At 32.8% G+C, this 11,428-nt stretch overlaps 1 protein-coding gene across 1 annotated transcript; it reads left to right on the top strand.

Annotated features, from left to right (window-relative positions):
* The first annotated feature begins 731 nt into the window (after positions 1-731).
* On the top strand, positions 732-3,161 carry LOC120080047 (uncharacterized). Its single transcript, XM_039034589.2, has 2 exons — positions 732-946; positions 2,411-3,161. Exon 2 carries the CDS (start codon positions 2,412-2,414, stop codon positions 3,120-3,122), a length of 711 nt encoding a protein of 236 aa, XP_038890517.1. The 5' UTR covers positions 732-946; position 2,411; the 3' UTR covers positions 3,123-3,161.
* Positions 3,162-11,428: the final 8,267 nt, after the last annotated feature.

Here is an 11,428-nt window from a genome sequence, read left to right as displayed (position 1 = left end):
GCTCTCTCAAATCTCGTTCTCTCTCAAAATCTCGTTCTCTCTCATAATCTCGCTCTCTTTCTTACTCTTCCTTCTTTCGTTCTCTCCCAATACAAAATTATTTTTAACACATCAAAAAATTATGAGTGTTATGAGTAAGGTCTCCGAAATGAGGAAGGTCTTTCGTTCTCTCCACATCAAATAATTATGAAGAAGGTTTCCGGAATGATAATTAAACAGATTCAATAATAATATTATGGCAAGCTCGAGGGTTCAAAGTTCAACGTGCAAATGTGGAAAGGTCGAGGGTTCAAAATTCGACCTAGGTCGAAAAAAAAATAACAATATTTTTACAAATAGTTTGAAAACAACAATATTTTCCTAAATAGTTTCTAAAAGGACAATATCCTTTTAATTTTCCCCTATTCCACCACCAAATTTCTTCTTTTATTATCTATGTTTTACTATTGGTTTAAAAAACCAAATCAAAATTTGAAAACTAAAAAAAGTAATTTTTAAAAACTTGTATTCATTTTTGAAATTTGCTAAGAATTCAACTATAATACGTAAATAATAATAAGAAATGGGAAAAAAATATACCTAATTTTCAAAAATCTAAGACAAAAAAACGAAATGGTTACCCAACAACCATTAAAATTTAAATTTAATGTTCATTTTTCCCTAAACAAGAGAGAGAAAAAAACAAAACTTATCTATTTATTTTCAAATTTAAACTTCATAAAAGAAAATTCCCCTTAAAAGAAAAGAAAAAGAAAAATCAGTATTGGAAACCTTCTTCATCCACTCTCCTCCAAAACGCAATCGGCAGCCTCGACGTTGGTTTGGCGGAGAGAAAATGAAGGGGGAAGATCGCGACCTTCCTCCTCAATGCTTTCCTGATCTTCTTTTCTTTTTCTGAATCCTTCTCATATTCATCCAAACGCATGTTCATCCAGTTTCTCTAAAGGTAAATTCGCATTCTCCATTTTCCATTCTTCATCTTTGATTTTGATTTTGATTGTGATTTTTCTTTCGTTCGATTCTGATTAGGATTCTTTTGAATTTCTGTTCCCCCATTGAATTCTGAGACTGATTACATTTCTCCAATGGATTGTTGCGGGCGATTGATTTTGTTGTTCTTAATAATTCTGTGAATTTTCATATCGAAACTTCGATCGAAGTTTGGCTTCTGAATATGCATCCTGGGCAACAATTTGTTTTCTTCGTTTGCTCTATTCTGGGATATGGCGTTTATTAGATGGTTATATCCCTGTTACAACCTTTGTCAACGTTCTTCGCTTTTGATTATTTCTGTGAGACTTGATATGTATACTAGACCTGGCTGTAAACTGTTTTCCGAGTTATTGCTTTCCTTTTTAATCTACTTATTTGCTGAAGGTTTGGATGTCGAAAATTGTTGAATTGGCATCATCCGCTGATCGATGATTATCTCATGTATGCACGTGTAGGAGTGTTGGTGTGATTCTACTGTTTGTTTGTATTGTTGAAATCTTTGGAAGAAAAATCTCCATATTTTTCTAAAAATGTCCATTATAAGTGATAGTTTGATACCATTTATCTTGAAATTAAGCCCATTTCCTTCAATTTCTTATCATAGTTTTTATTCATCTGTAGGTAAAAAAGTTGAATTCTATGCCGAGTTCAAAAACAAAAATAAGTTTTTAGAATTTTTTTTAGTTTTCAAAACTTGCTTGATTTTTAAAAACATTGATAGGAATTACATAATAAAGCAAGAAACTTGGAGGTAGAATCGATGTTTTTACTTAATTTCAAAAATTAAAAACAACAAACTAAGGTCCCGTTTGATAAACGTTTGGTTTTTGGTTTTTGGTTTTTGAAAATAAAGCCTATAAACACTATGTTTACCTCTAAATTTCTTGTTTTATTATTTATTTATTTTTATTAATTATGTTTTAAAAAATCAAGTCAAATTTTGAAAACTAAAAAAGTAGTCTTTAAAAAATAATTTTTGTTTTTAGAATTTGACTAAGAATTCAACTCTTGTATCCAATCCCTTGTAAGAAAATAAGAGAAAATAGATCAAAGGGGTCTTATTTATTTATTTTATTGTTTTGAATGTGGATAGATGAGAGATGTTTTAAGTCTGTGTTTTGGTAATATCATCTGTTTGAATAGTCAATTTTACTAGAGAGGAACCATAGATTTCAAAATATTGTCTTAAAAGATATTATTATTAAGGTGTATCATATTTTTTTATAAAAAGATCTGCATCTACAACCAAGTAACTCCCATGTTGGATCTCTCATTTGGAACTGGAGTACAATTTCTTGGACTGAGTATTGGGAGAAGGGAACTTTGTAAGAATTGTTTCTTTGTAGGAAGCTTTGCTGTTTCTCTTTCTCTTTGCAGATGTCCTGTCTGTAGCGTATTAAAACAATTCTTCTGTCAGGATGTGGAAGTTGGCATCAAACGCAATTGCCGGCATTCGTCCTAAGAAAAACTCAACTGCACCTAAGCAAGTTTTCTGGGAGTGCTCGGATGACGAGGTTTGCTCGGAAGCCAGTAGAGATGAAGAACTGGAATGCCCTATATGCTGGGAATCTTTTAACCTTGTGGAGAATGTACCTTATGTCTTATGGTGTGGCCATTCACTCTGCAAAAATTGTGTATTAGGCCTTCAAGGGTCTGTGCTGAAGCTAGCAACTCGCCAAATCCGAATCCCGATCTTCCTTTCATGCCCTTGGTGTCATCAGCTATCGCTAAGGGTGGTATACAGGGGAAACCTGAAGTTTCCCAGCAAGAACTTTTTTCTTCTTTGGATGGTTGAGAGTTTTAATGGTAATGAGGGAAAACATGACCATTCCTTCAATGGGGATAATCAGCCAGTTTTTTCTCTGCCATCCGAGACCGATACTGATACCGATATTTCTGAAAGGCGGCGATTGTTTTTCTATAATCATTTGGATTTCGTCGTCCATTTAATCTTCAAGTTTCTACTGGTTGTTATATTTCTTCTCATAGTTGTTTTTGTAATCCCTGGAAGTGCACTCATCTTGCTGCTCTACCTGCTAATCACTTTACTTCTTGCATTGCCATCTTTGCTGATATTTTACCTTGCACTCCATGCTTTGGAAAAGCTTATGAATGATATAACTTCATGAATATGTCTTAACTAATATCATTTGGTGAATTTCAAAGAAGCCCATCTTTGTTTGTTTTTTTTTTTTTTTTTGGCTTTTTACAACTCTTTTGACTTTCAAGAAGCAATCTGGAATTGTATATTTGAATAAAATGTTCATTTCATGGGTTGGTCTAGTGGTAAAAAAAGAGACAGTCTTAATAAATGGTTAAATGGTCAAAAGTTTAATTCATGGTGACCACCTACTTAGGAATTAATTTCTCACGAATTTCCTTGACATCCAAATATTATAGGGTTAGGCGGGTTGTTCGGCCTGGTCACTCACAGATATCAAAAAGAAAAAAAAAAAAAAATAGAGGGTTCACTGGTTTAGTTTATTTGATTAGATGAAGCTCTAGACTAACATAATAGCTACCGTATAAATGATAGATTAAAAAAACATTTTGGTCCCTTCCTTTGATACTTGTTTCATGGGAATGGTTGCATAGGAAATTGTATGGATGACCTATTTTTAGGGCCAATCGAAAAATGGCCACCTACTAGAAAAAAAATTAATGAAAAGTTGTCTTTTGCTTGCATCAGCACCATGTGAATTTACCCTTTCGTCCCTGAAATTCACCCACGCGCTTGTGATTACTGAAGGAGTACAATAAACACTTAAACTACATTTAATTTGAGTTTTAAACATGCTTTATGAAGTTTTCAATAGAGGGTTTGAACATGACAATACATTTGTAGCTTCTATGCTCAAGAAGGAATGTGTGGTGGAAGCACTCTAATCAAAATGAATTGAAGATGAACTTAAAGAGTTTTACAGATTTCTTTCAAATTCCATGCACGAAGCTTCATTATATAGCCTGATTTCATGCATTAGAACATGATTGCATGTAGGGCAAATCCTACTTTGTATTAATTGAAGAAGGATTTTGGTGTAAAAACACCATAAATGATGTTTAGTATATTTTTCCAATTTTTGAAAAAAAAACCACTAACTCAAAAACAATTTCAAAATTGAATTTTCATTTAAATAAAACTATTTTATTTAAACTTTAGTTTTATATAATTAATTCAGAATTAAATAATTTAAATAAAACTAATTTAATTAATTTAATATCTTAATATTAAATTAATAAAACATCAATTCCACCAATATGATTCAAATTCATATAATCAATATTTAACTCATAATTTAAATATTAATTGATTTTCCAATCTCGTTTTAATTTCGCTTAAATTAAACGTTTTAAATGCTTCATATACAATCAATTGCAAAACCCTAAAACTAAATTTGAACATTTCAAATTCATAACCCTAAATTCAAAATTCACCCAATCAATTACTCAATTCATTATCTCAATTTATGATCTAGTAGAGGAGCCTATTGGACCTACAGATCATGAGCTCCAACGATTTGTAATCAATTGGTTAAACTTTTTAAACCGAATCAATTACTTTTCGTTAACCATCAAGACATACCACTATAGCTCGATAGTTACACTCTTCTCACTGTAGATATATTTCTGTCCATGTTAACTATAATCAGTAAGTCGAACTTTCACAGGTTGTTCGTATTTACAGTTGGGTCAAAATTACCGTTTTACCCTTGTAAATACATCTTGTTCCTTAAGCTCCCACTGACCCTCTAGTGAACAATTGATTCATAATACCACTTATGAATCATGTCTCTCTCTATCATGAGAAGGCGAGGCCCCAATTGTTCAAGACTTGGAATCAACACTTAAGAGAACAACCTATCTGCTAACCCTAAAATGGGTAGGAGTGAATTTCATCTGGCAAGGCTATGTCCCCAGCTATCTATCTGGTCTTATCCCCAAAATGGAAGGCTTATTGAGTAGTGTTGTTGGACTACTTTCACTCATGCAGATCAAACGACAATCCCGAATAAACAGGAGTTTGTAGCTAGCACAGGATTAAGAACGAGTTATCCTAGGTTACTTTAGTAAGAAATAGTCAGTTTTAACAGTAAACGGTTGTTATAAAGAAAAATGACTATTTCGTGGTCCAGTTTTTATGCAAACTGATTGCATAGGATGCTCCCACTCACATGTCTCTACATGAATGATCTATGGATGACATCATTTGTATTACCTATACAAAACAGACCACATCCAATAGTATTACCAGAATGAGATACCCAATTTCATCCATATACTTATAGACCATTTAGGCTATATATTATTAACTTGATCTTGTTTATGTCACTACATAAAGTTAAAGTATTCATACTATAGCCATGGATATGTTTATTGGATTTTCATAATAGAATGCAATATCAACAACTTTATTGAATAAGATACTTAATAATATTTTATCGATAAATAGAATGTTTAACATGAATTTTACGAACTGCGAGTTCTAGGACATTCCCAAAAATCTCTCACTTGGACTAAAACTCCAGTGAGAATAAATATACAAATATATACGATGTTGAGAAACATAGAGGAAAAATACAATAAACTAGGGAATCTATAATACCATAGATATTCTCCCACTTGCCCTAGATTACGTTGCTTGGAGTCCTAGTCCAACTAGGTGGCCCTCAAACACTTTAGCCAAGAAGGCCTTCGTAAATGGATCAGCAAGGTTGTCTTCAGAGACTATCTTTGACGATTATGTCTCTTCGATGTACTATCTCTCTGATAAGATGGTACTTTCTTACAATATGTTTTCCACGTTTTTTACCCTTTGGTTCTTTCGAGTTAGTAACAACACCACTATTGTCACAATATAATGTGATGGGTAGGTGCATATCTGGAACTACTTCCAAGGCAGCAAAAAATTTGTGTAGCCATACTGCTTCTTTAACGGCTTCACATGCAACTACGTATTCTGTTTCCATCATGGAGTCAGCAATACAACTCTGTTTAATGCTTTTCCAAACTATAGCTCCTCCATTAAGAGTGAAAACTGATCCCAAAATAGATTTCCTTGAATCTACGTCAGTCTAGAAATCCGAATAAGTATATCTAATAAGGATCAAATCCTTAGGTTCATACACAAGCACATAGTCCCCCGTTCTCCTTAGATACTTAAGGATGTTTTTTACAGCAGTCCAATGACTGTGTCCTGGATTGGATTGGAACCTGCTGGCGATTCCAACTTCAAAGCATATGTCAGGACGTGTACATAACACTGCGTACATCAAACTCCGAACTGCAGATGCATATGGAATTCTTTTCATTTTCTCAACATCTTGAGGTGTCTTAGGACACTGTTCCTTTGATAGAAGAATTCCATGTCTAAAAGGCAACACCTTTTTTGGAATTTTGTATATTATATCTTGACAACATTTTGTCAATATAAAATGCTTGAGATAGTGCTAGGGTTCTATTATTTCGGTTTTGAAAAATTTGTATCCCTAGATTATATTGAGCATCACCTAAATCTTTCATTTGGAATTGTGTTGATAACCATCTTTTTTACGCCAGCAAGGAAACTTGTCTTACTCTAATAATCAAGATATCATTAACATAGAGTACTAAGAATGCTACCATTTTGTTGACTATTTTCTTATATACACAAGTTTCATCGACATTCTATTCAAAGCCATAAGATTTGATTGCAGTATCAAATCTTATATTCTAGGATCTTGAAGCTTGCTTTCACCCATAAATAGATCGTTTAAGCTTTTAGACTTTCTGTTTTTGTCCTTGTTCGATGAACCCTTATGGTTGAGACATAAAAATAGTTTCATCAACATTCAGAAAAGTTGTCTTGACATCCATTTGTCATATTTCATAGTCATAATATGTGGTAATAGATAGAAGTATTCTTATAGATTTTATCATGGCAACAGGAGAAAAGGTTTCTTCATAATCAACCCTTTCTCTTTAGGTAAAACCTTTTAACTAGTCTGGCTTTATAGGTTTGCACCTTATCAGTTTGGTCTCGTTTTCTTTTGTAGATCCATTTTCAACCTATAGATTTAACCCCATGTGGTTGATTTACAAGTTCCTATACATAATTGAAGTACATTGACTCCATTTCAACGTCCATGGTTTTTATCCACTGTTCCCTATCAACATCTTCCATCGTCTTTGTAAAAGTTAATGGATCCTCTAAACCATCATCATATATGATGTTTTGAGTTTCTGTTAAACTTATATAGCGTTCAGGTTGCTGAATAACCCTCCCACTACGTCGAGACATACTCAACTCTTGAGAAGGACGTGACGGGGTAACAATAATTGTTGATGGACCAGCTTGATCAACAACTTTTGTTAATTTTTCTATAGTATTTTTGGTCATTTCTTGTAATGTTAGTTTACTACGAGGTTGATGGTTTTTAACATGATCTTCTTCCAAGAATATAGCGTTTGTCAATACAAACACTTTATCTTCTTGGGATATAGAATAGTCCTCCTTCTGTTTCTTTTAGGTATGCCACATAGAGGCATAATTTCGAACATGTTTTCAGTTTCTTAGGATTTTGTACCAACACATGTGCTGAATAACCCCATATACAAAAATGATGTAAACTACTTTTGCATCTTTCCATAACTCATGCGGTGTTTCTGGAATAATTTTTGAAGAAACAACATTCAGAATATATGTTGCAGTCTGTACTGCATACCCTCAAAAGGATTGAGGTAACTGAGCATAACTCATTATTGATTGGATCATGTCTAATAAGGTTCAATTTCTCCTTTATACAACATTGGTTTGTTGTGATATTCCAGGTGCTGTGAGCTGGGATTAAATTTCATGATTTACTAGATAGTTATGGAATTGTAAATTCATATACTTACCACCTCGATCAAATCGAAGTGTTTTAATTCTTTTACTTAAAAAGTTTTCCGTCTCGTTCTTAAATTCTTTGAACTTTTCAAGAGTTTCAGACTTGTGACTTATTAAGTAAATGTAGCCATATCTAGAGTAATCATCAATAAAACTAACAAAATATTGATAGCCTCCTTGTGCTTTTACATTCATCGGACCACATAGGTCTAGCAGACAGGAAAAGAAGATTAAGTTTCTTTTCATCTTAGGTACATAATACACATTCCTAATTAAAATGAAAAACTCTCCAAAAAATAGCTTGACATCTCCCACTACATGAGCCGAAATGACTTCTTCTGTTCCCACCTTGAAAGTCATTTCTTGACTGAAAGGTTTTTCCAAGAACTAGTTTCCTGTAGAAAAGTGCAAACATAATTAGCAGCGACCGAATCTAATATACAGCTTAGATGAGTATTCTCCACTAGACATGTTTCAACTACTAGTAAATCTGATTTATCTTGGTTCGCCTTTTCTGCTTTCTTTTCTGCTAAATATTTTGGGAAGTTACGCTTCCAGTGCCCATCCTCTCCACAATGGAAACAGTTCCCTTTGAGAGTTTTGTTTTTGTTTTTATTTTTCTTTGCAGTGGTTTTCTTATTCCCTTTACCCTTCTTCTTCATTTGTATAATTTTGTCTTTTGAAGAAGAGGGAACAAATTTCTTTTTATCAGCGGTTTTTTTTTCCAGACGTAGAATCTTTTAGAAACTTTTTAGGTCATGAAATAAAATTTACTTCAGTTTCTTTAAGTTTCATTATAGACTGATATGTATGCAATTAGTTCAACAGTGTAGTCAAATTGTAAGTAATTTTGTTCATAATAGCATTGGTTCTGAAAGGTAGATAACTCTTCAGAAGAGATTCTAATATCATGACTTAACTAATTTCATCTATCATCGCCCCGTGAGCCTCAACAATATTAAAATGGACCATCATGTCGAGAACATGTTCTCTAACGTTGGTACCATCTTTCATGAGAGTACTATAAACATACTTGGCTTCATGTCAAACAGAGGATGACGGTTGCCCGAACATCTCTTGGAGTGATACCATTATCTCACGGGCAGTGGGCATTACCTTATATTTCTTATTAAGTACATCAGATATTCTTACTAAGATATAAACCCTGGCTTTTTTGTTAGCCCTAACCTACCGATCATAGATGTCCCGAACATTTCGGTTCGCTGTTGTACTGGAAATTGGAGGACATTCCTCCGTTAACACAAACCTCAAATCATCCACAACTAATATCGTATTTATATTGGATTTCCAGTTTGAATATCCTTCTCTATTAAACTTATAAAAAACGAGCAGTTATATAATTGAATTTGACATTGCTGAAAAAATTTAAACAAATTCTATTAAACTTATACATCTAAATCCAATTTTAGCAAAGAAATAAAGTACCCATTTATCTTTATTTATTTTGTAACGATACTTCAGTGATTTAGAATAGTTGCTACCGTAGGGCAGTTAAAAAAACTTTCATTGAAGCAAGACAATCTTGACCAAATACTATATCAGAATAACTCTTTACTCCTATAATTGTTTTGGTTATCGTTTCCGGTCAAGATCTTTACTAACGATTAGTAATTCTTGTAAGTGTAACCCACCATTTTCAGATCTTATAGACCAGTATGAATATGCCCCCGAGATGAAAGACAATATACAAGATGGAACTATAAGACCCTATTCATTTTTGAAGCTTGGGTTGTTCTGAATCCTATGTTACAACCCTCCGTGGGGATCGTCGTGGTTAACGACTAGCTAGTACTGCCTAACAACGACAGTAGGTACAGTATAGGAATCTCACAGTTCAAACTAATGGAGGAGACCATAGGATAATGTTGGCACATTTCCTTTACCCACTTACTATGAACTACTTCCCCCATTCACCTTATTATCGACACATGCAAACACTGTCCGAATGTAGTAGTCGTGGTAAAAGCGACACGAAGCCGAGCATGGATCTTACGGTGTGAACTCTTGAGGACGTGAGAGCTAATAACTATATATCGAATATATTGTTAATCTCCTACTGAAGTGTTCTAAATGTTTGGATATTTATTTACTTAGGTTTAAAAACGGCTAACTTTAAACAACCTAAGTCTATATTGTTTTCATCTAAGTATAATATTTATATTTGGATATTACCCTATGATGTCTAAGTGTTTAAACCAGTGTTAAACCTCACATCGCTCATGCAAGCTCATAAAATTAGTTAACAACGCTCAATATTTTGGTCATAATCCCCAGGTAGGAAGTGTTACGTAAACCGTGAACTTAAGTACCCCAGCATTAGACAGGTTTATGAACCGATTTGAGTCTGTAACCAAATTTTATAAGGTAACAATCTATTTTAACTGTTAAAACTAGTTGTTAACCTAAGTGAGCATGTTGTTTATCTTTGTTATGGATTTTAAAGTCTAATTTCATTTTATAACAAACTTATAAAATAAACATGCTTTAACATACCATAACATGCTTCAAAGATATTTAAAATCAAAATAACGATTGCATCAATTTTTAACAAACCCTAAAACAAGCTAACTATATATTATAACTAATTATAACAAACAATATGCATGTAACATGTTTACCTATGGTAGGATTTTAAATCTAAATGACATACTTTATGCACACATATATATAAATATTTAATTATAACAAACATCAAATGCATAAATAATTAAACATAAAACTAATATGGTTTTTGGTTTTGGCATTTTAAAATAAATAAAGGTCTAACTATTACAAGAATCAGTAAAACTAGCTTAAAAAACTTCTAGACTGCTCGAACCACCTTGATGTAGGAGTACATCAACATGCAACGGAAGCAACAAGGATCAATAAGCATTCTAATTCATCAATTTTGGCTATAAATAAAGCATGCTCATACAATAATAAGAGGGTTTCAAGTAATACCTTCGTAGAACCTCTTAATCTTGAATTCAACTGCAAATCTCCTCCAAATCTCATTGTGAACCACCTCAAGGTTTTCCCTACTATTCTCTTGGAGCTTTAGATTGAGTTGTGAGACTCAAAATAAGCTTGAATTAAGGAAATTTTGAGAAGAAGCTCACTGTAGAATCTTGAAGAACACTTTCTTCAACCTCACTAGTTTTCAACAAAACTTTAGTAAGTGCAATTGATTTGCATTAATGATTTCTACTTCAATATTCTTTATTTATTGCAGGACAATCATGCAATGGAGGCTGCTGCATGAGGAGCACCTCATGCTTGAAGATTGAATCAAGACTCAAGTGGACTTTGAGTGAGCTCCTAGGTTGATGTAAGTGGAGAAATCCCATATTTTCTTTTTGTGTTTTTCTAATTTACAAATTGATTTCCAAAATCAATTTTGATTTCAAAATTGAAAACTTTATTAATTTTAAAAAATTAATTGTTTAATTCTTAAATTAATTTCCTAATAAAATTAATAATAAATAACTAATTAAACAATTTAATTAATTCTAATTAATTTAATATCAAATATTAAATTGATTTTACACAAATTCCACCTTCTTGAAT

Source organism: Benincasa hispida, chromosome 6, assembly GCF_027475165.1.
Source record: "Benincasa hispida cultivar pf3 chromosome 6, pf3_genome.v1.1, whole genome shotgun sequence".
NCBI classification, from domain to species: domain Eukaryota; kingdom Viridiplantae; phylum Streptophyta; class Magnoliopsida; order Cucurbitales; family Cucurbitaceae; genus Benincasa; species Benincasa hispida.
This window is presented reverse-complemented; position numbering and strand designations above follow the sequence as displayed.

What these genes read in the sequence shown, in the direction of transcription:
- LOC120080047 (XM_039034589.2), top strand. Translation starts at nt 2,412, where the DNA reads ATGTGGAAGTTGGCATCAAACGCAATTGCCGGCATTCGTCCTAAGAAA.